We start from the raw sequence: 26,904 nt of genomic DNA, 5'->3' as shown, positions 1-26,904 counted from the left end.
CTAACTCACACAAAGTAACCATGTCAAGCTCAGCCATCTATATGATGGAATATTACACAACCATTAAAAATAAAGATGATGAGTATTGTATTTTAGGACAAATTTTATGTTTTGTTTCTCACGTTTAACACTATGTCCTATGTGCTATGTGCTTTCTAAATCAGGATTGCTTGGAGGACTTGATTACCTTAGACGCCTAAGGGGCCGTCCCCTGGGTCAGGCTGCCATATGAGTCACATCCATGTATCATTTAAGGTGCTCTGAGCTGCAAGTGAGGAGAGACGCATCTCTGAGCAGTGAGGAACAAGAAGTGGTATAGTCTCTTATGTAGACCCAGAGGTAGTGGACTTTCAGGTAATCAGTGGCCAACCAACTTTGTTGGGAACTTTGGCTGTTTGCCATTGTCTGCTCTGTCACCTGTGTGTCGAATTTGTCATTGTGGTTCTCCTCAAGGTGGTCAAATGGAGCCACATAAGGTGTCAGGTTCAGATCAGCAGAAAGGAAGTTAGACCTATCTGGACCACTCAGTGGGTGCTGTGAATTGAGGCACAGCCTGATTGAGGCTCACAGTGGGTGGCGGAGGGAGAATCTGCAGAGTGTGGGTTCCCATGGGGAGGAGGAGGCAGCTGGTGAGGGTGGAGAACAAATACAGGGTGGGCATCCTGGAACTGGGCCTTTGGAGATCTGTCCATCCAGAAGTCTCCCCTGTAAGTTTCAAATTCTAAGCAAATATTTGAAATATGAAAATCAACATCAAATTTATATACCTGTTTTCCCGTAATTTTGTTACTACAATTTCAATGTGAAATTATGAGTATAATTGGGGAATTAATAATGGTCAATTTTTAAATGTTAAGTCTGTTAATTTTGGCTAAAATTTTAAACTTAAACAGATCGCTTTTACTTAAAAGAAAAAAGAAAAAAAACTTATTGCACTGTGTGACTCAACAGATGCCTAAGACACAATTATTTCATCATGAGTATGTGAATAAATGTTTTCTTTTCTGGTCTTAAGAATTGTTTAAAGGTGCCAGCGCACCTTGTACAGTTACCAGTAATGCTTCCTTTGGAATGATATGAGAGAAAGAAATGGAACTTGGGTAGTGGGCTTGTGGGGAGGACATATGTGGACGATTAATTTGAAGGAAATGGTTTTATAACTTGTCTCTGGGTTTAGAACTATTTGTTATTCAATGTAGGCCAAATATTTAGGAATGTGCTTAGTATTTCCTTTCTCCTTTCTTTTCAGAAAATGTCTTTGTTTCAGAAATTACATAATCCATCCCTTAATTGCTACATTGTTTAAAGGCCTGGTAATGTGTTAACAAACTTTTGTTTTATTTCCCAGTATTTTATCAGATTGATCGGCAGGAAATGACGAATTTAAACTAATGGTGGCTTTTCTATTTTTTATTTTCTTCCTGGTACAACACCATTAACTTTCATGGTCATAATGTCTGTGAGATACCTTCCCGAGAAGTTGCTAAGATTCTTGTTCTGTGCAGCCCCTCCCCAATATTGCTATTGTTAAATTTGGGGGAGAACAAGAAAAGGGAAGAGTCTAATGGTCTTATTGTTTTTAAAGAAGCATTTTTCCCCTTTATGATTTCCTTATTTTTATGTGGAGTTGCCAGAATGAATTGAAAGCAAAACCACCGTGGCCATTGTTAGGGTGTCAGAGGTTCTCCTATTTTAACTTTTAATTCTAGAATAATTATAGATTCACAGAAAGGTGTGAAATAGTACAGAGAGGTCCAAGTACCGTTTACCCAGTTTTCTTCACCGCTTTCACCTTCCATTCTTCCAGCGCTGGTTCAAAGCCAGGAGTCTGGCTTCTGTCCAAGGAGTCTGCACAGTTCTCATGTGCAGCCTGGTGTAGCCACCGCTGAAATCAAGGTACAGCCTGATCTCATTACACACAGATTGTCCACATCCAGCCCTTTTTCAGCCACACGCCTCCCCCCACCTTCCTCAGTTCTGGACTTCCACTAGTCTGTTGAACACCTGTGTCATTTCGAGAATGTTCCAGGCATGGAATGACACAGTACGTGACCTTTCGAGGTTGGCTTTTGTCCCTGGTGTCGGCAGCTCCCTCAGTCTCCCTGTGGAGTCGTGTTCCAGGGCCTGGCTGCCCCAGGGTTCCTTCACCATTCGCCTACTGAGCGAGGTTTTTTGTTTTTGTTTCCAGTTCCTAGTTGCTTCAAAACAGTCAATTATTAACAGTCGTGTACAGGTTTTTGTGTGGACATTGGTTTGTCCTTTTCTGGGATAAATACCTTGGAGCAGTGGTTCTCAACTGTCTGATGCCTTGACTCTTTAATACAGCTCCTCATGTTGTGGTGACCCCCAACCATAAAATTATTTTCGTTGCTACCTCATAACTAATTTTGCTACTGTTATGGATCGTAATGTAAATATCTGTGTTTTCTGAAGGTCTTAGGCTCTACAGCAGCGGTTCTCAACCTGTGAGTCGTGACCCACAGGTTGAGAACCGCTAGCAGGGCTGCCTAAGACCATTCTCTGTTCCGCCCCATTGACCTGGGCTTCTTTCTGTGTGCTAACACAGCACGCTCTTGATTCCCGCAGTTTTACAACACATTTTTAAGTTGGGTAGAGGGATTCCTCACACTCTCTTCTTCCCTTTTGAAGATTTGATCCCCCCCCCCCATCCCCCTTTATGATTTGTGGTGGTTGTTTGGAGTGTTCGGTACAAAGGAACTCGGTGCCCCTGAGAAGTCTGCACTGTAATGTTGCACATTTTATCCCGAGGATCAGTCCCACAGCCGGGTGATGTCTGCTTGTAATCTGTTTTATTTTATCCTCTTTCTGGAATCCAAGTCTGAGCAGCATGGAGAGGACAAGGCCTGGCACAGCAGGGGACGGCTGTGAAATTGGGCAGATAGCCGCCTTGGATTTAGGATAAGCACATGGTGGCAACATGCTGGGTGCTTTCCTTTTTTCTTCTTCTTCTTTTTCTTTTTTTAATTCCTACCTGAGGAGGATAGGGTGTTTTGTGTGTTTTTTTTTTTTGTTTTTTTTTTTTGTTTTTTTTTTTTTTTAAATATATACTTTAAATCTGACTCTTCAGTTTTATTTCTTTATTTTTAAAATATAGTTTATTGATTTTTTTTTATTGAGAGGAAGGGAGAGGGAGAGTTAGAAACATCGATGAGAATCATCAATCAGCTGCTTCATGCACACACCCTACTGGGGATGTGCCCACAACCAAGGCACATGCCCTTGACCTGAATTGAACCCAGGACCCTTGAGTCCGCAGGCCGATGCTCCATCCACTGAGCCAAACTGGTCAGGGCAGGATATGTTTTTTTTGTTTTTTAATTTGATAGAAAAAGAGAGAGAGAACGACACATTGATGTGAGAGAGAAATATCGATTGGCTGCCTCCCCTAGCATCCCAACCAAGGATTGACCCCACAACCTCGGTATGTGCCCTGACCAGGAATCGAATCGAACCCACAACCTTTTGGTATATGGGACAATGCTCCAATCAGCTGAGCAACGAGGCCAGGTCTGGATGTTTTTCTTTCTGGTTTCAGATCGGCACTGTTGAGTTTTATCGATAGTTTTAGTTGGAGAAGAGGCAGAAGTTTATGACGGGCTGGGATGTGTGGAGACGGATCTTGCCCACACATGTAATCTATAACCTCTCTGGATTAAATATGTCCAGTGAGTCATCATGCTGTGTGACCTTGCAACGTACATCTGAGAGGAGCTTCTGTTCTTATCTTCCGACCTCCTCTGAGTGTCATTCCGGCGGTTTCCTTGTGACCACATTGTCTTCTGGCTCTTGGCCTCCTGCTGTCTGCTGTTCCTCTTCCTTTAAGTGCCAGGATATCTTGATCTGTGTGTGGTGGATGTTTTTTTCACCATGGGTGGAAATGGGCATGGGTTACTGGTCGAAAACATATGTGCTTCAGTTTTTAGAGTGTAACTGGAAGAATTGAGTGGATAATGTTTGGGGACTATATTATCAATTCTTCCTGCCCTAAGGATTTTTATAATGGGAATATACTATCATTAAACAGAACGGCCCATAAGCAGGTCCTTTCCTATTGAGGGTGCAGCCATTCTGTAATCCACTAGAGACTGATAGTTGTATTGTGTCTCCTTTAAGGTCTGCTTTCTGATCGGCCTGTTTGGATGCCTGAAGTTTCAGCATTAACGGTTGTTATTATTTTATATTGGCAACCCCAGAAATCTTCTGTGTTAGATTGCTCCCCTGAGTTTGTGATGCGTTAAGCTTTTCCCATTCATTAAGATTGAGCTATACAATTCAGGTTTGGTCTTCTGTGGCATGTTTCCTAGTGCAGTAATCTGAAAATGGGAAAGAGGAGAGGGCCAGGCCTGGAGCCCAGTGTTCAGGAGCGGGGTTCAAGTCATTGTAGGCAAAATCGTAATTTCCACAAAATCAGTGATGCTTACACAAACAATACATATCAAATTCAAATCATTAAAGAGGCAAATAATAATAAGATGGTAAAGCTGGTTTGAAGAACTGGGTTTTTGTAGCTAATAAGGTTTGCCAGAATATGATTGCTGGGTTAGATCCAGCACTGGCTAATATCCTGCAGAGTTGTAAAAACGTCACCCATTTGTCTTTTTTGAAACTGGACACAAGTATACAGGTTAACGATTAATTTCTCTAAAGTCTGGCATTTAATCTTAGGGAATAGCAAGTCAAACTGTGGTGCCTTGCCCTAGGCAATTAAATAATTTTTGGTTGACTTTGTTAAATCTGACCCCAATGTGGGGTTGAAAGGAAATGCTGCATTCTGTTGACCTTATTTCTTGCTTGGGATCATTTTTCTTATCAGGTGCCTGTGAAGTTTCATGGAGACTGATAATTGCTGCTTTTTATCTACTGTGTAGTATTGCTTTCGGCTAATGTCGACAGCTGATCTACCTGTCTCCAAAGTGAACCGTTTTACAAACTTGCAATTGAACTATTGGTGATATTTTCTTTGCTTTTGTCCTCTATTGACATTTGGCACTTTTGGTCCCACCCCAGTCCTCACTTCTTTTGCTGTCTAAGCTGTCTAGGGATGTATGACTGGAGAAAAAGCAATTATATACTGAGTCTGATTTACGTACTGACTTCGATGCCCTGAGCTTGGACAGGAATCCCTATGTGACGCTGAGCAAAGCGATTAACCTCCAAATCCCCATTTTACATATCTCTATATATAAAAGCCAAGTGACCTGAATGACTGAATGACCAGAACAACTGGTTGCTCTGACTTGATGGGGGCATGGATGGCCAGCCAACCTCTTGTGGTCCCTCCCTCCAGCTGGCCCAGCCCCTGATCAGTCTCCCTCATCCCTAATCGGGGGCAAAGCTGGTCAGCTCACTTCCCACGGCCCCTCCCTCAGGCTGGACCCCACCCGTGCACAAATTTGTGTACCAGGTCTCTAGTACACACACACACACACACACACACACACACACACACACACACACAATCTTGTTATTTTACTTAGCAGATGTTTTCTAGAGGATTTGCAGGGAGCACACCTTAAATAACTGAGGCATCTTCGGGACCGGTTTGGTTCAGTGGATGGAGCATCCGCCTGCGGACTGAAAGGTCCGGGGTTCAATTCCGGGCAAGGGCATGTACCTTGGTTGTGGGCACATCCCCGGTGGAGGGTGTGCAAGAAGCAGCTGGTCGATGATTCTCTCTCATCGATGTTTCTAACTCTCTATCCCCCTCTCTTCCTCTCTGTGAAAAATCAATAAAATATATTAAAAAAAATAACTGAAGCATCTTATAAAGTTAAGCATAGGAGCAGGAACAGCTGACAACTGATACCTGGCATCTCAGCTGGGGACAGATTAGTGGCTGGTAGGGACATTGGTAAAGTTTGTATTGAGTGAAGGTGACCCAAACTGAACATCTGGCACCAGTTGTTGCCATATGGTTCTGTATGGCTTGCTATTAGAATTTTTTAAAGAGAATACTAAAGTCTGGATGGTCACATGTTGTCAGTTGCTGGCGACTGATTGCCATGCCATGCCACGTTTATGGGGTCTTGGCTGATTTAGAATGCTCAGCGGGAGATGCAGAGCTGTTCACATTAGACCACATCAGAACTGGAAGTGACCGTGCAGTCATTTTTTACAAACATTTGGACTTGGGCAAAGTCCCATGCCTGTTAGTGATGGCACTTTTTAGTTTATATGGAAATGAGCTTTACCCTTGCACATTCTTCCACTTTGAGAGTTCATGCAGTTAAACACAGACTCCTTTTTGAGAGATTCACCATCCATTAAAAAAAAAAAAAAGACCCCATTGATTATTGGAACAGAGGAGGAAAATACCCCCACATTTTAACAGTGCTTATGGTTATTTTTATTTTCTTTTTTATGCTTGTTATGTACTCTCCTGTCTCCTTAATGTACTCCGCTCATTAATGTACTTTACCTAATGGACTTGTACCACGAATATTTATTGCTTTTATAATCAGAAAAAGCATTAAATGCTATTATGAAAATAATTTATGGTGGAAATGTGTACATGTGTGATATGATTATTGATCAGCTTCAGGGCCCCAAGATTGTTGCCAGAGCAGTAATGGTTCATTATTCATTTGTCCCAGCGAAATGATGGTGCATCTTGTTGTGCTGTTTAACTGTGTTTCCACAGCTCTTCCTTAGGTCTGCAGTGGCTTCTTGGATGGAATGGGGTTTGCAACCGCCAGGGGGTAGGGGTGGGGTTGGGGGTATGGAAGTTGCTGGTCCCACCCAGGGCAGCTGGCCTGCCTGGGATGCAGTCTGTTTTGGCGGAGCCTGGGGCTCATCCCGCTGGGCCGGAGCCCACCAACTGTTGCAGCCACAGCGCCTCAGCTGTCAGGCTTTTACACTGACGGCTATTAGCCACGCGGACCTTTATGGTTCAAGCGAGGCCACATCTGTTGTGAGCCCCGTGACCTTCAAAACCCCGAGCAGACAGAAATGCAAAACACATCTTTTTATCGCCAGTCTTTCTGCAGACGCATCAGTTTAGAGGGCTTAATTAAAATATTTTATAAACCGGTTCTATGAAGGTTTTTATTTTCCTTGTCCTCCATCACCTGTGGATTTTCATTATTGATGATTTGAGCAAATTAGTGTTACTCAGAATGTGGCCTGTGGATCACCTGCATCTGATCCTGGAAGGAGTTTTTAAAAAAAATATATGCGGGAGCCTCATTGCAGACTAAAAAGCCATGATCTCAGGGCGTATTGCTGCACCAGCATGGTGTCAGCCATTGGGGTCTGGGGCCCTGTGCTCCCAGCCTGTCCTGTCCTCTCAGGGAGCAGGCCCAGCATGCCCAGACCTCTTCGAATGTTTGCCATCGGATATAAGGTTTGGGAAAGGTCCCAAGGTCATGTCACCTGGGAAATGTTCACGGTCATTGCGAGAAGGGGAACTGTATTTTCAGGTTCCGCATAGTGATGTATTTGGTTTTGTTTCCCAGAGATAGCAATGTCTGAAATCAAACTGTTCTCTGCATGTGCTGTGTCCCCGTCACTTGGTCCCCTCCGAAGAACAGGATGGCCCGCATGCTGAACACCGCGATGTGGTTCCTGCATTCTCCAGTGCCCAGCCATTAGGCCTCCTGTTGATTTATGAGCCTTCCGTTCCCATAGCTGAAGCAATGAAGAGATGAGACCAGCGGGCCATATGCCTCCATTGAAGTGCCACCCCCCATGCTTCCCCGCCCGCCCCCCCCCCCCCTTTGTCTCTTGTGTAGAAGAGGGAAAACAAAAGCAGTCAAGCCTCTAGTTTGTGGGGAGAGGCAGACAGCCGGAGGAGGCAGGGTTTCCCATTTTGTATTTGGGCCAGAGCATGATGGGAAATATGTCACACAAAAAGACAAAGAAGCTGCCTTCATAGTGTTAATGTAACGTGTTTCAGACGGGAACCTGGAGATTCTGTTTTTGTTCCATCCGATATGGCCAAAATATCATTTTAACGTGGAATTCCAGTGAAAAATGTTAATGAGCTGCTTGACACTCACGTTTCTTTTTTTTTTTTCTTTTTAATATATTTTATTGATTTTTTTTTATAGAAAGTAGAGGGATAGAGAGTTAGAAACATCAATGAGAGAGAGACATCGATCAGCTGCCTCCTGCACACCCCCTACTGGGGATGGGCCTGCAACCACGGTACATGCCCATGACCGGAATCGAACCTGGGACCATTACGTTCGCAGGCCGACGCTCAATCCACTGAGCCAAACCGGTCTTGGCGACACTCACGTTTCTTGCTGAGAATTTGAAATCCTGGGTGTATTCTGCACTCGCAGCACAGCTCGGCTCAGGGTGGCCCTGGGCTGGAGGCTCCTGCCTTGGCCCAGCGGTGCCTCCAGAGGCTCCTCAGCCCAGATGTGAACCTGTGTCCGCCAGGAGCATTCTTTCCCTCCGTGGAGAGCGAGTATGTTGTTTTCTCGGCAGTCAGCTGGTGTTAGTGTGATGCCTTCCTGTGTGGGCTGTAGTGTTAGGACTCTCTTTTGCAAGCCATATAATAATTTTCAGGAATTATCCCTTTTTGTTGTAGTATTTTTATTTGCAACTAGAGAGGTTTAACAGTGGGAATCCTTCCGGTGTGAAATCTCTTTCAAGGACCATGGAAAGCACCCTGCTTCTTTTGGGGACACAGGATTGGACGTCTGGGTGCCTAGTGGGGTCCTTGAGATCGAATAAGTGAAATTGAAGTCGTCCATGGGAGTCCTGGTGCAAAGGTCCCTTTGAACCAGTGCAAATATATTCTGTGGAAACATTTTACGTTTTATATTTGGGCCTTTATGTATGTTTTTTTTTTTTAAACCTATATTACGCTATCCATTTCCATAGAATCTGGATGTTCTAGAGCAGTGGTCGGCAAACCGCAGCTCGCGAGCCATATGCGGCTCTTTGGCCCCTTGAGTGTGGCTCTTCCACAAAATACCACGGCCTGGGCGAGTCTATTTTGAAGAAGTGGCGTTAGAAGAAGTTTAAGTTTAAAAAATGTGGCTCTCAAAAGACACTCCAGTCGTTGTCCTGTTGATATTTGGCCCTGTTGACTCATGAGTTTGCCGACCACTGGTCGAGAGCCTTCCTTTCTCCGTGATGTACCGTGGAACGGGACGGGGACAGGTGCTCAGTTACCTGCCCTGCCCTGGGAGCCAGGATGCTGCCAGGACCTAGTTTCCCCTCAGCATTCTGGTGAGGACGAAACGAGATAACCCGCTGGAGAGCTCTGCACATGGTAAGTGCTGAAGAAATACTAGCTATCTTCAGCATCGTTACTAATTTTCTTTGTTAAATGTAGAAACTAACGCAGGGCTGGAGGCATTTTAGGAATGCATTTATTTCGTTGACATTGGGAGAGAGAGAGTTTAAAAAGTATTCCTACTTCTTCCTGAAACATTTATTTAAAAAAATAAATCTTTGTTTCTGCCACAACTCCTTTAGCCCATCTCTTCATTCCATCCGCTGTCTTGTCTGGGTTTGAGCATTTCTACTCCAGTCCTCTCCCCTGCAGGGTGAAGGGACGTTTCTAAGTGAATGTCACAGAGTGCTTTTTCTTTTCCCGAAATATTGATTCCCAAATAAGCCTCAAATATCATGTATGATTTCTAACACACCTAAAATCTGCAGCCATTTTTTTTTAAAAAAAGAACAGTTTATTGATTTTTAGAGAGAAAGGGAGAGAGAGAAATATCCATGTGAGAGCAAAACATAGATCTGCTGCCGCCTCCTCACCACCCCCAGGATCGAGCCCACAGCCCGGCATGTGTCCTGATCAGGAATCAAACAACAATCTTTGGAGCAGGAGCCGATGCCCAACCAACTGAGCCGCAGTGGCCAGGGCACAGCCGCACCTTTTTGGTTCCATTGTGTTAAATATCCAAGGATGGATTAGCCTGCACACGGCCACGCCCCAGACAAAGGCTGAGGTTTCCCCTGCTTGCAAAGCTCTTCCTATTTCCTGCCTTTCCACTAACACTCACTGCTTACACTGGGTTGATCTGAAAGAGGAAATGCGTTTAATAAGCCTTTGTAGCTAGTATTTTAAGAGTGCATTTTTCAGAATTCGCTCAGGCTTTCTGCAGTCCGTGGCCCTATAGCTGGGTACACGTGTTGTACCGATTTGTTCCTGAGGATGCACTGCAGGTGCTGTATCTCTCTCCTCCGCTGTTTAAAAACCAGACCGACAATTTGTTTCGTTCAATTTCACCTGAGAGGGAAGCTTCGAAAAGTACAAAATTTCCTTTCAGCCGTCACTGTATTTATAAAAATAAGGGAAAGTCTTTTCATTCCTCTTCTGATCCCCTGTTTGCGCTGTAGTCATAAACGGAGTTAAATTCAGAGTTGAAATGTCTCCTTGCAGCTGATTTCATTCAGATTCTTGTAAACAAACAGTGAGAGGAACAAAAGGGAAAATTGAACTGAAACTTTCAATTTGGGGTTTGTGCTTTCTAAAGTCATAAAACTGCTTTTCCATTTGACTCTTCAAATATGTTTTTCGGTGTAATTGGTCAGAGTCAGAGAAGGCTTTAGAAAAAGCACAACCAAAAATGGAAAAAGAAGTAAACTTTGTATTTAATAGCTGCCATTTCTTTGTCAGGAGAAGACTTTTGGTTAAATAACTCTTTTTCCAAAAATGAACCTCTCCACCCCACCACACCAACACACACACATCCCCAATAATTGGTTCAATTTGGCCATCTTGATGTAACCTGGTGAACGTTTGTATGCAGTTAGAGTTTTTAATTACATCATTGTGGTTAAGAGTCTAATAGCCCTTTTAAGTGAATCTTGTTGAGACTTGCATCAGTTATTTCAGGAGAATAATTCTTCTTTAAGGCAGAGTGCAAGATCTCTCTCTCTCTCTCTCTCTCTCTCTCTTTCTTTCTCTCTCTCTCTCTCTCTCAAATATATTTTATTGATTTTCTACAGAAAGGAAGGGAGAGGGATAGAGAGTTAGAAACATTGATAAGAGAAACATCGATCAACTGCCTCCTGCACACCCCCTACTGGGGATGTGCCCACAACCAAGGTACATGCCCTTGACCGGAATTGAACCTGGGACCTTTCTGTCTGCAGGCCAACACTCTATCCACTGAGCCAAACTGGTTTCGGAGCCAATAGTTGTATCTTGCTTGCCTCTCATCAACTGTTTTTTTTGTTTTTTTTGTTTGTTTGTTTTTTAAATTTTTATTGACATATATAAGCAATTAATTGCCTGGTATAATTAGTACAAATCCTAATTCAGGAGATAAAGGGCAAAAGGGAAACAGCAGAAAATAATAGCAAATATGGGTAGGCAGTTAGTCAGGTGAAGGTCCAGAGAGTGTTTGCTCTCACAGTTTGCCTCCAGGAGCTCGGGCTGCCTGCGCACAGTTGCAGGCACACCTTTAATGAATGGTCTGTGTGGCCTCACCCTGCGGCCACAGTTTTTGGCTCTCACCTGCCTCCCTCCCGTCTGTTGCCTTCGTTAGCAGATCATCTTTTTAAAGCATACTCTGATACAGGTGTCCTAAAGTTAGATTGCTGTTACAGTTGCACAACTCTGTAATTGTACTGCAAACCATTGCATCTCAACACAGCGGGTTTAAAGGAAAGCAGAAACTGGACCTGACTCCTCTTGGTGTCCTTCGGGCTCATGTCAAAGCCTGAAAGTCCTGCAGGACCCGCCCTGTTTCTTGTCAGCCCCTCTTCTCCACCAAGCAGCTCCCTGGGGGCCTCCTGGTGCCACACCTTTCCTCACCTGCTGTCCTCACACCTGCTGTCCTCACACCTGCTGTCCTCACACTGCTGTCCTCTCTTCTTGCACTCACTCCATTGTCTCCTCCTGTCAGTGTTTCCAACCAGAATGACATCTCCTGCCCTGACTGCTGTCTTCAAGTGCACTTCTTCCTTACTGCGATCTCTGTGGCTCTGGAAGTTGTCATGTTTGTTTCCCCATGTGGAGAAATGGTAATTAATGTAGTTGTTGGGTGACCCGCCTTGTGGCCTGATGGTCTGAGAGGACTGGAGCGATGTGGGTGAAGTCTCCTGAATGCTTTGTTGCAGTAACGTCCGACCTTGGAGAGACCATGAATACTCTTGTACATCTTACCAAACTCCCTCGGAATTCTTTTTCTGGCCAGAAGGAGTTAGGAACTACTATGTGTGAAGGTGTAGATACTTTGCTGACCAAACCCACAGAGTTTTGGGGAATAAATAGACAATTATAGGTCACCAGGTGGCCAGGATTTAAGTTGTGTCAACCTAAAAATCTAGGAGGCAATAATTGAACAAAAATAGTTTATTTGAAATAAAAAAAAATTGCAATTCAGAAAGTACAGATTCAGGCAGTAGCCCCAATAGTGGTACCTCACATTCCCCAAGGAGAGAGACACAAGGGTTTTTCTGGAGAAAGAGGAGGAAGATGACATGTTTTTTAACGAAGAGTTTATTGGTGTTTTCCTAGTTCGAATGACTCAGTAGATAAAGTGTTGGTCTGGGGACTGAAGGGTCCTGGGTTCGATTTGAGTCAAGGGCACATGCCCGGGTTGCTAGATCCACCCCCAGTAGGAGGTGTGCAAGAGGCAGCCAATCAATGATTCTCTTTCATCATCGATATTTCTATCTTGTTTTCCCTCTCTTTTCCTCTCTGAAATAAATACACACACACACACACACACACACACACACACACACACACATATATATATATATATATATATATATATATATATATGTATATATTTAAAGAGTTCTTTGGTACTAGATGAATTAAGGATAGATCTGCCTTGAGATTCCAAAGGTTACACTGTACTTCATTGATTGGTTAACAACAATTTGGTCATCAGCAAAGTCCACTGTTCTACAGACACTATGTTGTCATTTTTACTGCCTGGGAGGGGTGGTGGTTTGGTCCAGTTAGGAAGGTAAAGAAAACAAGGCGAGCAGGGCAGTCCCTCTGAGATGGCTCCTCCGACTCTATTGTAACGTGGCTCCACTCATGTCACCCCTCACAGTAGTGTCCCTACCCGGTCCTAGAAGTCTCAAGTTTATGGGTTCTCTAAGCCACTTAGCTCTTCTATCCATAGTTGTGCTTGGTATTTTGAGCCAAGGAAGGGATGTGATGGTTGGAGTGCTCTTTGTATGTGACCCCAAACCAGGGCATACAGCTTGTGGCTATGGATTGGGAATTATCTTGGTGAGTATTTTTGTCACCAAGATGCTCACTACATCCGGGTTCTGAAACGTGAATCCTGTGCTCAGTGCTGGGGTTGTTAGATGCGCCATGGTTTTAAAATGGGCACCCAACAAAGTTTAAGTAGGGTTTTTATGGGTCCATTTCTTTTGGTTCTGTAAAAAAAAAAATACCCATTTTATTAAATATTTTTATGCATTATTTCACAGGGACTAGGTATGTGTATGTGAATGTCTAAACTGTAGTATAAGAAGCCCAAGTTATAAAGCCTAGTCTTTATTTCTCAGGTATAAAAATTTATTGGGCAGTCACGATTACAAACCTTAAAGAGAAGACACAGAGAATTTATTAATCAATGTGTCATGTTGTTTCTCTAACTCCAGTTGTAAGTTAATATTTTGTCTTGAAGTTACTTCCTTTTTTATAGACAATAACCAATGTTTGTATCATTGTAATTGGGTGTTCTCCACATCATGTTAGACAAATTGCTCTCCAGTTTTCTGTCCTAACAGAAAGCAATTGTCTAATATAAACCCTCTTATAACATGGGTTTATATTAGACAATTGCCAATAGTGTTGGGAAGAGTAGACTTCAATTTGTTATGTGATTAGTTTTCTGAGTCCTACGTACAAACTGGTTTTCACTTGTGATGGTTACTTTAGAGCAGGTGGAGTAGCTGTTAACTCGGGTATTTTTATAATTCCTAAAATTGAAGTTCATGAAGAATAGTTTTACTATGGTGTCAGTTTTATAGGTTTGAGAGTAATATTCATGGTTCTGCCTGTGTATTCTTGGGCAGGTTATACACCATTTCTGAATAATTGTACCTAACCCACAAGATTATTGGGAGAATTATATGAGCCTTTGTATTGATGATATGTTAATAGTGCCTACCTCATAGGCAATACTTGATTTAGTAAGCAATTTATTATTGAACCAGGCCATGGGTGGCAAACTTAGATGGCCATAAGGACTAGACAGGAAATAAAAAGGATCAAATGTGAATGGGTAGGGCCATGATTCTTCTCTAAAAAGCTAGTCATTATTCACCTGGCATCTTGGTGCTATTTGGGAACAAAGTACAACTCCTATTTAAAAAAAATACAGATATTGGAGCTCCCGCCTGGATTTTTCCATGTTGGCAATTAATGAAACACACATGCAGACGTGTACAGTGGGTGAAACAGAACTGGGCTAATGGCTGTGTTGAGCCTGGTAGCCATCAGAATGCAGCCGGGGACCCGTATGATCTGTATTTGTCAGTTCAGTTGATTATTAAAGATCAAATGGTGCAATTGTCAGATTGAAAGTAAGACTTTGTGACAGTCGACATTAGCAGAATACTCCCCATGACTAATCCTCATTTTTGCAGGAATTTTGTAAAATCGAGAGATAGGATCCTTTGAAAACCAAACAGTATTAAAATGGATTGGAAAACTTGGTTGATTTATTTCTACCGGATGTTATAAAATATTTGAAGTCAGACATATAATTCTTTTTTAGGAGGGTGCCTCTGAGCTCCCTTATAAATCCGCTTTCTAGTGTACCTTTTCTTGGACCTGTTGGGAAACATGTATTTTCGTTTCTGAATGTTAAAACTGTGATGTAGTTAACATTGTGGAGGCATGGCTCTAGTTTTTGTCCCTTTTCATCTTGTCTGATTAAAAAAAAAAAAAAAAATGGCTTCCACCTTTTGGAATCAGTCCTTTAGAGGACAATAGCAAGGAGAAAATTACAGTATTTTGTGCCTCCCCCTGACCTAAGTCCTTTTTACAAGCCGTTGTGTGTTCTTTGCCCATTAGGATCCTACCCTGCGTGTGCTTTCCGTTCCCTTGAAGTGTCAATTACCTGTTTTACTTGAAAGAGTCATGGCTCTGTGTGAGGTCTCTTTATCCCTTCAGAGGATGAAAAAATATATTTTTGTAGTTGGGACAATAAGTACCTTTGAATGTGATAAAATAGGCAATTTACTGTAATATAATCGATTATATCTGAGGTCAGTTCAGTATCACAAATATCTGAGGGACTATTTGTAAATGAAGTGGTAACAAAGGAACAAACCTTTTGATTCTGCTTTTTTTGGGGGAGGGACCCTAAGCACGTTTTACTACAATTAATTGAAAGCCAGGCACAAAGGAGACGAGGGGCTGATTGGAATATTGAATTACTTTGACTATAATTTGATACTTTTGCTCATTGTAGGCACAAAAAAAAAAGATAAAGATTTATTCATTTTCGGCTATTGTGTGGTTTTAATGTTCTTAAATGCTCTTCAAAATGTGGAGAAAATTATGCTTGGTAGCGATTTCGCCATCCTTGAGGGATCTTTAATTAGTTTGTTGTATGTGCTGTTATAATAGAGACAAAAAGCCTGCTTCCCGGTGCCCGCCCCTCTGGATTTGAAAGCAGCGGTGCTCTGGCTGCTTTTCACGGGCAGGTTTCTGGCAGTGGCTCTGGTAGTGACCTAGGACCCTGTGTGGGAACCATCCGTCCATCGTCCGACGTAATTTCCATTCCGGCACCAGGGAACCAGGATGTCTTAGTTTTGAGGTTTTCAATTTTGAATGGGAGCTGGCCAGTTCTCCCAGGCGTCTAAGTCCTTTGGAATGACCTAGGATTGGACATGCAAGGTGAAAGCGGAAATACTTTCTAGGGCCACTACACTGTTTTGATTTGAGTATCAGATGTGTGACCAGGTTGTGGATGGAACTTCCTGCTGTTCTCGTCTCAAACTTACTGGTTTCACCTCTACCTAACCTCTGCCATCTAATCACTTCACTCGGGGGGAGGTCATGGCACAGCTGGGATCAATGGGCATTGTCGGTTCAACATGGCGAGATGCCACCTCAGGTGGAGGAATGCGGTGGTTGCATTGACATGCTTGTAGGGACCATGTCTTTCTTCCTTTCTTGGTGGGCACCTCAGGCTTCCGTTCGTTTTCAGGTGCACAAGTGCATATATGTAAATAGCCCACCTTTGATAAAAGCAATAAGACATTAGTTCCACTCTGCAGTTTCAATTTCTACATTTGGAATTGTGGGCGAAAAATGTTTATTTTTACCCCACGTAGATTCGGGGACCCTTGTCTCTGACAGTTAAACCGAAAAGCCATTTCTATCAGGAACGTTATCTAATGTGGTGCTTCTAGAGGAGCTGGTGTCTTTGCATGAAGAGTGTTCAGTGTGCTCATTGACACACATGCGTTACCACCCTGGGAAACTCTTGCCCCCGACTCCCCCAGGTCCACATTTCTGTGAAACCCAGAGAAAGGGTTACAGAGAGAACCCTCCCGAGGATCACGCTGGCGGCAGATGGAATACACATCTGCTTTTATATTGCCAGCATAAAAACATTTCTCCTTGGAAACTGTGTCCAGTGCTCTGGGAGATGAAGTCATGCCCTTAGGAATCAGTCTCATTGACATCTTTTGTGGATGTAACTCAGGATATTTTTGTAGGAGAGAATTGAGACTTTGGATCTGGAAACTTTTTTGTCTTTGCTCCAGGAAGGAAATGAGGGGCGCTCGGTAGAAGTTCTCAGAGGTGGTGGCAGAGGGGATGAAAACTCCCTGACGAAAATCCCCGCCGCTGGCTTAGCTCCCTGCACAGGGACCGGAGGCCTCCTGCTGAGTGAGACTGAGCAGCAGTGGCTGCTTCACGCTCTGGGTTTGTGATCTCCACTGTCACCCTGTCACCTGTCAGAACTGAGAGACCCTGATAGTCCTGGAGTTGCTGGGGTTTTCCTTTCTAAACTCATTTTATGATTATAGTATCCAGACCTTGGAAGGCCGCCCTCGCTTGCTATTCCTCAGGCCCAGGTTAGTCAACATGTGGGTGTGTGAACATGTGTGTGTGCATGCTGGTTAAACTCACACCAGACAGCACCTCTTTGAGCAGGAGTCCCCCTCAGTGTCCAGGCCTGGACGGCCTCTGCCCCTGTCCTTGTCACATCACTGTGACCCCACTTAGATCCCCTCTGTGCTTTCTGCTGACGGACAGCTTCAGCTCCCGTGGGGGGCTTGGTGCTGTAGAACCCGGTAGTTTGTGTAATGGCGGCTCCTCCTCCTTGTTAGACACACGATAATTAAGGGCAGATTTACACCTATTGTCTGTCCTGAAGAATGAAGCTACATCTTTTCATAAGCATTCTCCATTTCTAATTGTGTAATTAAGTTGCTGACATAAACAGGGATGCAATTTTACATTAAGGTAAGGACCCGTAAAGGCATGCATTTGCATAATTTAATTTTCTGCAGGGAAGATATTGAAAATCAATAGCATGATTCATGGCCTCACCATACCTATCATCGCCATGCCGCTGTTGGTTGGCTGTTGGAGTTTGGGAGATACAGAGAGCATTAAAATTGATGGGGTTTGGTGTGCTGAGTCTGTATCTTGGGAACCACGGATTGTGTCTCTCTGCAAATCGCCGCTCCTTGCCAGTAAAGCATTAAGTGCTTTCAGATAGTAGATGTGTCTTTTTGACTGATGTTCAAATAATAATCTAAAAAAGTTTTTTTTAAAAGAAAAACTTTGTTATGCGATTAGCATACATTTGGGAACTTAGAGTTTGTTTGGATTTAAATGGAAGTGCCAGTAGTCTGCGATTATGTTCTTATTCAGGGAAAAAGCAAGCACACTTCACTGACAGAGAGGAAACGACAGGGAACTCTAAATATAGTCATCTCTATCGATAGTGTACCCGTCAGGGGTAAAGTCCCCTCCACCCTCTTCATGTCAGAGCTGCCGCCCCAAAGGACTGCTTTGAGTCCTGTGCTCATTCCTTCCCGCTTCTCTTGTAGATGTTTGTTGTTTCTGAGAGGGGCAGTGTCTAGAAAGTGAGACTGGAGGAGAAAGCGGTGTTTCTGCTTGTGCTTTATAGAAACACAGCATATACACACAGACACACATAATCTTACCCCCAACACACAGCCACCACCCTCCCCACCTTTCATGTATTTATTTATGTCGTCACTCGCAATTGAATAGCTGTTGTCTGCAAGGTTTCACCATGGGTGGTAGTTTGTGAGTTCCTAATCTCTAGGGAGCTCAGAGGCCGGGCATCATGCTCTTCAGAAGCAGGCTTTTTTGGCCGGGGGCGGGGGGGGGGGGGGAAGAGAGAGAGAGAGAGAGAGAGAGAGAGAGAGAGAGAGAGAGAGAGAGAGAGAGAGAGAGAGAGAGAGAGAGGGAGAGAGAGGGAGAGAGATATCAGTGTGAGAGAGAAACATCAGTTATCAACAATTATCAATTGGTTGCCTTCCTTACCGGCCCTGACTGGGGATTGAACCTGTAACCTTTTGGTGCACAGGATGATGCTCAACCACCTGAGCTACTCCAGCCAGGCTTCCTGCCCATTCTGACCCCGCATCCTACCTCCGGACTCTGGGAGTGAGATGAAGACAGGGGGACCCACCTTCCTCCAGATGGCTCTGTCCCGGCTTGTTCTTTGGCCTGTACACAGCAAAGCCACACCGCTGACTTCCGTTCCGAGTTGAACTACCCGTACACAGGCGGTTCCCCTGCTCACACCAGTGGATGTGTGCCGACGGCTGGGAAGGGGTCTGCCCTTGGGGACATGGGTGCATTGATTTGCGGAGTCAGGGGAGCCCTCCTGATATGTAACCCCCTTGATTCTTGGATGAAACAGATCTTTATAGTTTGGCTTTTACGATAATATCTTAGTGGGTCGGGGGAGCCGGCCAGTAGTGGAGCCTCAAACCTACGGCCTCTGTCTAGTCCAGGTAAGAACTTTTGGCATCAGGGTCTGCTACTCGGGGCTGGCAGGTTGGTGCGCTTACCTGATGCAGCTCTGGCCCTGTCTCTGCTGTCCAGCACGATGGGTAATGCAGCTGCCAGTGTGGAAGCCACACAGATGAGAGACAGGCTCGCTGCCTGCATCCTACTCTGCCCCAGCCTGACATTCTCCAAGGTTCCGGGAAATGCAGAGCATCTCCTTTGCAGACAAAAAGAAAAAGAAAAAAAAGGAAAAGAAAAAAGGACTGGCTGTAGAGACTGTGATACTAGAGATCATCTCCTGTAAAAGGGACAGGAGTTAATATCCTTGAGGTTAAAGCTCATTCCCTTTATGTAATACCTGGTTCGTTTGTTTGTCAGTTTCCTGGCTAGAACTCTGGCTCCTTCAGGTTTGTTGGTCCAAGTTCTGAGGTTAACACCACACCCGGTGATTTCCGCAGCGTGTTGTTCTTTTCTGCCTGGCCAGCTCTTTACTCGTGTTGGTGTAACTGTGAAGTTACAGGTTGCAGGGTAGAAGCTGAGCATGAACAGGACCCTGGATCTGACTTATCCAGGGAGGTTTGTGCTTCTTATCTCTAAATAACTTAAAAAAATACTGATGTCTGCAGGTAGGGTCCAGGGTATAGGGTTCTTTATTATCATTGTTACTAGAGGCCCAATGCATGAAATTCGTGCAAGAGTAGGCTCTTGCAGCCCACCCCCCACCCACTGGTCATTCTGAAAGGTAACGCAGGAAGGTCGTTCTGCCATCGGTCTAATTAGCTCTTTATTATATAGGATTATTGTTGTTGTTATTATTATTAAAGCACCCAGAGTTGAGAGCCACAGTGGCCTTTACGGATGGAGAACTTGGTGATCAGGAGTTGAATGCCTTGTTCGAAGGTCATCAGCTCACAATTTATATCATTTGGGGACCTTTTGCATATGAGACAGAAAAGTAAACTTTGGCAGGTAGTTGGTTCATGCAGATTTAAGGCTTCCATGGGGTTGGTTTTAAATTGGCTTTGTCCCTGGCTGAAAATTTGGCAACAGAAATCATCCACAGATTTTGCTTCCTCTGGCTTGGCTCCATCATTGAGTTCCTCTGCTGACCCCTTGCTGGATCTCCACCTCCCCTCCCCCCCCCCCCCCCCCCACCAGCTTCCAGCTCATGCCATCAGAGATCAGGAAGAGAGGAGAATCTCTCTGATTGGTGGTGGATGTCCCCATTGCTAAACACATTGTTGGGAGCCAAGGACGTGGTCTGACTGGCTTAAGCCAAAGTAGTGTCATTCTGTTGTCTTCCCCCATTCCGCACACACGCGCACGTACACAGCTGGCAGGGAGACAGGAGAGGTCAGGGGGAAAGCCTCCCCAATGTCTGACTCTGGCTAAGGAAGTTGGGGCTATGGTGGTTTCAAAAACAGTGACAGCCACACATTGCCACTGTGTTACCCGCCATTTAAAAGCTCAGGTAGGTGCTCTGCTCACAACAGCTTGTATTTCTAAATAACTATCCTATGGGGTTGGATTTTTTCGCTCTATGTTACAGATGAGGAAACTGAGGCTCAATCACATGTCCTAGGGAAGCCACAGGGATTCCTCCCAAGGTCAAGACACTCTCACTCATTGTCCTGACACTGAGAGGAAGAATTATTTGGGGATAGTCAGAGTGCACTAACTAGCTCTAAGATACACAGCAAAGAGATACATTTAAAAAGCTTCCCAAATACATGGACAATTAGCAGTTATTCGCTTGGTGTGCGTTAGCATATGGACAAAAAGTAGACTAGGAAGTGAGAGATTTAATTTTGATCCCTAGAAGCTTAGAATGATCAACTTCCTGGGGCTTTATATGGCTCATCTGCACAAACTAGGCTGGAGTAGATGGTACCTGAAGCTTCAGCACACTTTAAAAATGAAAAGGGACTTCGATTTTTACTCTGTCCTTCAGGACCAATGAGCAAGCATACACGACACCATTTTTGCTTTTTCTATGTGTTTCCGGATTTTCAAAGATTCTTCTTTCCCTCAGAAGGGTTCATCTTGCTGGAATATCTTTGTTCTTTGTGTAAGCATTAAAGCCGGTGTTTGCAATTGACATGTAAACATATTTTATATGTTTCCTCATTTACTTCACAGCTGTCTCAGCATCTGCATTGCTAATGCCATCCTGGTGAGATTATTATTATTATTATTCCTTTGACTAATTTGGGATAGAAAATGTATTATGCTTTCCTGGTGCCATCCTAATTTTTAATTGACTGTACGATTCCCCTAACCGCTTTCTTTGCTTTTTAAAAGCACATTCGATTTTGTTTGGATGCATTTAAACGTTAACACAGACAGCTGGGATGTATTGTTTGATGTGTAATTCCATTTCATTTTGGATTTTGGGCACCTGTGATGTTTGTCTTTGTACACCTCGGTGCACTCAGGTGTGGCTCACAACAAAAGCGATTTGCATCCATGATGGGATGGGGGGAGGGGGGGTTTGAGCACAAGAGCTGGCAGATGGAAGCCTCCACCATGGGGTTGAAGATCGGATTCAGTTTGAATTTTCAAAAAATACATCATTAAGCAGTGTTTCTTTTTTTTTTTTTTAATCGTCACCTGCGAATAGTTTTGTTGGTTTTTTAGGGAGAGAGGGAGAGAAAAACTGATGTGAGAGAAACATGGATCGGTTGCTTCTCATACACACCCTAACCAGGGACTGAACCCACAACCTAGGTAGGTGCCCTGACTGGGATTCGAACCTGCAACTTTTTGGTGTACAGGATGATGCCCCAGCCAACGGAGCCACCTGGCCAGTGTTTTTCTGTTGTCCTAGGAGGGTTTTAGATTTCTATTCTCAGGTACAATAGGTGACTGACTTCCTGGGGTCCAAAGGACTTGGAAGTCTGCCACTCTCTTGGGAGCCTCCGAGGCTCAGGCTGTGCTGCCTGTGGGTGGCAGCAGCCCTGGCTTGGATGTAGGCGCTTAAGTTCGGGTCCATGGCCTGCTGCACACTTACCCTCCGTGACCTGGGCTCTGAGCCTCTCCTCATCTGTGAAAGTGAAGGAGTGACCCTTGTTCTCTGAAGGTCAACTGAGGCTACAGGCCCTTTGCACCCACCACATAGCAGCTCCAGGTCTTCCAGTCGTACGACCTTGAGCACCTTAAAGAACTGCTCTGAGACCCAGTGTGACTGCCTCACAGACTAACGGAGATAATGTATATAAAGTGCCCAGTGCATTGAGCTTCTTGGCTTGTTGTAAGCTGTGATGAATATGAATAGTCACCATGGCAATGTCTCTAGAGTCTCCCGTAGCTGTTTTTCTGTAAAACCAATAGTTCTATTCGTTATTCCAAGGCTTGTGCTTCCAAGAAGTCACTCACTGGTGTGCCTGTGACACCTTCCCGGGCTCAGGGGTGCTGCCTTCGTCTCACTGTGGCTCTCCTGTCTTCCTTCTAGCACTGACCGAAGGCTACGTGGGCTCCCTTCAGGACAGCAGGCACAGCAGCTCCTCGCAGATCCGTAGGCGCAAGGCCTCGGGGGACCCCTACTGGGCCTACTCGGGTAAGTGCCTGTGCTGAGGGGGTCTCCCAGGCCAGTGGCTTCTCCTTACACACACCGGAAGGTTCCCTTGGAATCGCCTTCGTGCCAGACTTCTGTCTGTTCATTCCTTTTGTGATTCGCTGGAAGTTCACATAGTCCAGCCTGTTTTGCCTCGAGGTTATAAAGGTGCCTTAGATGATCCTTCCCGCCCGTGTTCTCAATCTGTTTCACCCGAATTTATTTCCTGAACTTCCCTTGTTAACGAGTTACTGTGCCAAACTTGTCATTTCCCCAAAGACGCAGCCTTTCCTTTTCTGACTGCCCAGTGGCTAGGATTCCAGAGGCTAGTCTGGAGCTGCTAACTGTCTGCTGAATATTATAGAGCATCGCATATCAAAATGAGCATCTATGCTTTAATGATCCAAGAGATGCAACTTTAGTTTCGAGACAGATCTTAGTTGAATAGACTTCAGCCCTCTCTGCTATATTGTATTCTGCAGTTCCTTTTCCTTTTCTTTTTCATTTTGGCCTTTGAGCCAGTGAAGAGAGCACTACAGGGCAGGCAAAACTAGGTCTACAGTTGTGAACGCACAAAAACACAGTTTATTCTTTATTAATTGCTAGAGGCCCTGTGCACGAAAATTCTAGCACTTGGGGTTGGGGCCATCCCTCAGCCTGTCCTGTGCCCTCTCCCAATCTGGGAGCCCTCAGGGGATGTATGACTGATGGGAGCAGGCCTAAGCCGTCAGTCTGGCCTTCCTCTGTGGGAGGCTACTGGCGGGCCAATCGGGGAAGAGCAGTAGCTGGTATGTCCCCCTCTCCCCCCTAAACCCCACCCTCTATCACCCCTCTGCCTTCACTGGTCTCTGCTGCCCCTCTGATAGCTGTCTTCTCCATCTTCCTGCTGGTACCGGCCTTGGATGGCCTGGCGTAGCCTGCTCACTGGCCCCCACCCCACCGATGGGGCTGTTTGGTTGATTTGCATATTAGGCTTTTATTATATAGGATAGGATTGTAGTATGTCCTGTACAAACAACTATAGACCTACTTTTACCTCACCCTGTGTTATAACCATCTTGAATATTCCATTGGAAGTGATTTTATTACATTATGGCCAGGGGGATGAAAACCTATAAGAATACACAAACCTTTCTAAATTAATGCCTCTAACAACTAACAGAGATATGATAGGTGATTGCTGTTTCTAACACATATTTAAATGCTCAATACATGGAACATGTAGCTAATTAAGGAGGAATACTTGAAGAAAATAGGCCACTTTGGAAATTTCTTTGGCACTGAGTAATTTAAATTCTTTGTATGAAAGGGCTGGAAGGCACAGAGTATTAGTCTTAATAATAAACCTGTATATTATAGAATGTGGTTGCCTACAGAACTGAATGGTATTATTTTCATAATGATACTCAGGTTTTAAATCCTGAATTTCTACCTGCAAATCCTCTTAAATCTCTGTCAGTGTAAAATTTATAGGCCTGATCTTTAATTACACCTTATCTATTGGCTTTTTGCATCCTTTTGTCTCTTGATAAATCTCCTGCCCCTACAGGGAGAATAGCCTATCTGTTTTGTTTTGCAAAGAACAGATAGTGATTCTGAAGTCTTCCATCACACCCAGTTTCTTGTGATTAGAATGATCTAATTAGAGCCTTTTTGTCAACATTTTTGATAAATGAAGGAAATTTGGAGACAAAAGCCAAAATCACATATATAGAGAGAGCTCCTTGCCAAGAAACCCAAAGAAAATTTATCTTTTTGTACTCTGTGGCTGCAGCTCAGTGAAGAAGCAGCAAAAAGTGGCCTGCTATTTACGGTTCATCAATCTGGGATACTAATGGTGCTAGTCAAGAGCTGGAAGTTACATCCCATCTGCATCCCCAGTTGAAAATGGAGTGAAGGAATGCAAGGCTTAAGCTCTCCTCATTGCTTAGTTAGGAGTGGACACAGTGTATGATCTCTCTCGGACGGTGTCATTGTGGGATCTGGTGGACTTAATGTGTCTCCATTTTGTATTTCTGGAGTGCCTTGTTTGGATTGGGAACGTCCTCTACTGATGGGAAGTCAAATAGTTCAACCTCAGGGATTTCATGCTTTTCTGGAAAGATGCAGATAGTGAATATCTTAGGCTTTGCCAGGTGTGTTGTGTTTATTGCAACCACTTGGTTCTGCCATTTTAATGCAAAAGTACCCGTAGGTAATGTGGAAAAACTGGCTGTGTTCCAGTATAATTATATTTATGAACACTGAAATTTTAATTCTATTTAATTTCCATGTGTCAGGAAATATTATACTTCTTTTTCTTTTTAAATATATTTTCTACTGTTGATAGTATTATCGGTATGTCCCATTTCCCCTCCTTTACCCCCTCCTCTTCCCAGCTCCTACTCATTCTCCCAGTATACATCTTATTAATTATTTTTCCCATCAACCATTTAAAAAAATAGAAACCACTCCTGCCAGGTATGTTCAGTGGTCAATAAGGAGTTGAAAAGAGTTAATATTTAGTAAACACATGTCTGTTGGGCCATTTGAAACAAGGGGCACAGGGAGGACTTTGCTCCCACAGGCCTTGTGAGGCTCCTCCCTGTCTATACCGTCTGCTTCATATTAAACTGCAGTTATCTATGATAGTATCTTTTTTGCATGGGGAAGGTCAAAGGTTTTTCCTGTCCTATGTTTCTTAAAAAATACCCACCTTAAAGTAGTCAGTATCCCCAAAGACATATTTTGGGGGAGCAAATTCTGCTTCCCCTCACACTAAAGTGGTGGAATATTGGCTCTCATGTCCAGAAGACTTGAGGTCCATCAAAGACATTCCTTAGCAAATGGCACTTGGATGAAAAAAAGGGCAGGAAGGAGAAAGAGTTGTTTATTACTTTTGGCACATCAGACTGAGGCCTTTATTTTATTTTATTTTATTTTTTATTTTTTTAAAAATATATTTTATTGATTTTTTTACAGAGAGGAAGGGAGAGAGATAGAGAGCCAGAAACGTCGATGAGAGAGAAACATTGACCAGCCGCCTCCTGCACATCCCCCACTGGGGATGTGCCCGCAACCAACGTACATGCCCTTGACTGGAATCGAACCCGGGACCTTTTAGTCCGCAGACCGACGCTCTACCACTGAGCCAAAACGGTTTCGGCCAAGGCCTTTATTTTATTAAAATTTTTAAAAATATTTATTGATGAGAGAGAGAGAGAGAGAGAGAGAGAGAGAGAGAGAGAGAGAGAAAGAGAGTGAAAAATTGATTTGTTCCAATTTTTTTTTTTTTTTTTTTTTTTTTTTTTAATGCACTCATTAGTTAATTTCTGTATGTGCCCTGACTGGAGATTGAACCCACATCCTTGCTATATCAGGACAATACTCTTAACCAACTGAGCTACCCCGGCAGGGCCAGCTCAGGGCCTTGAAACTACAGTAAACAGATGTTATGGAAGTGGGTAAGCAATGGCTCCAGGCTGCCTGTTACTCTTTGAGCCAATTAAGCAGAGACAGGGTGAATCCTATATGAGCATTTTACTTTCCATTATAGCCAGCAACATGGGAGACTGCAGACTGCAGGTCACCCCCAAAATATGCTCTACCTACCCCCCATTCTCCTCCCCTCCCCAGCCAGCTGCATGTATTAGATAGAAGGCAAAGATTACAGGAGGAAGTATGCAAAAGGAATTCCAGGCATGGGGGAGTAGGCAAAAGGAATAAGAATAGGTATGATGATTACAGGTTAGAGGCAATGCTGGCTGGGGGTTGCAAAGAGCAGGATTCCATTGTTTTGACAACAAGGCTGTTAATCTTCCTGTGATGATAGGCAGCTCTAGGACACTATAAGAAGGGACCACATTTCTAGGTTAACTCCCAGGTCCAGGGCATAACTCCCAGCCAGGTCAGAATGTGCTTTTGTTTTGTTTTGTTAATCCTCATCTGAGGATATTTTTTCCCACTGATTTGTAGAGAAAGTGGAAGAGAAGAAAGGAGAGAGAGAAACATCAATGTGAGAGAGCCACGTGCAATTTAGGTACGTGCCCTGACCCAGAATTGAACCCGGGACCTTTCAATTACGGGGCCCACTTTCTAACCATTGAGTCAAGCCGGCCAGGGCAGAGTGTGCTTTCTTTAATCAGAAAATTTAACAAATTCCTGGCATAAAGTACCTAATATTACTTCGTGCTCTGTTTCCCACCGTTTTTATTGTTGTGATTGGAACTCTCAGTGGGTAACTGTGATTGACAGTATGTGGGGGTCACCAGGTAGTACTGAGAGCTAAGCAAGCTAAATTCAATTATTTGTATTTCACCAGAATTTCCCACTTAGGATTTGAGAATAAGGGTTATGAAAACTACCTTCAAGTTCAGGGCTTGGTTGGTAAACTATAAACCACCTCCTATTTCTGAGAGTAAAGTTTCATTGGAACACAATAAGCCATGCC

At 43.9% G+C, this 26,904-nt stretch overlaps 1 protein-coding gene across 4 annotated transcripts in view; it reads left to right on the top strand.

Moving 5' to 3' along the window:
- The window catches only part of PTPRG (protein tyrosine phosphatase receptor type G), a 640,445-nt gene that overhangs the window by 141,603 nt on the left and 471,938 nt on the right, over nt 1–26,904 (top strand). For all 4 annotated transcript variants that reach the window (XM_084902696.1, XM_084902695.1, XM_084902698.1 and 1 more), the window contains exon 2: nt 22,374–22,478. In XM_084902696.1, coding sequence (XP_084758822.1) covers nt 22,374–22,478 — 105 coding nt within the window. The remainder of the gene's footprint in view (nt 1–22,373; nt 22,479–26,904) is intronic.

This window comes from Pipistrellus hanaki, assembly GCF_964339955.1.
Source record: "Pipistrellus hanaki genome assembly, chromosome: 13".
Classification (NCBI taxonomy): Eukaryota; Metazoa; Chordata; class Mammalia; order Chiroptera; family Vespertilionidae; genus Pipistrellus; species Pipistrellus hanaki.
Note: the sequence above shows the minus strand (reverse complement) of the source record. Positions and strands in the feature narration are given on the sequence as shown.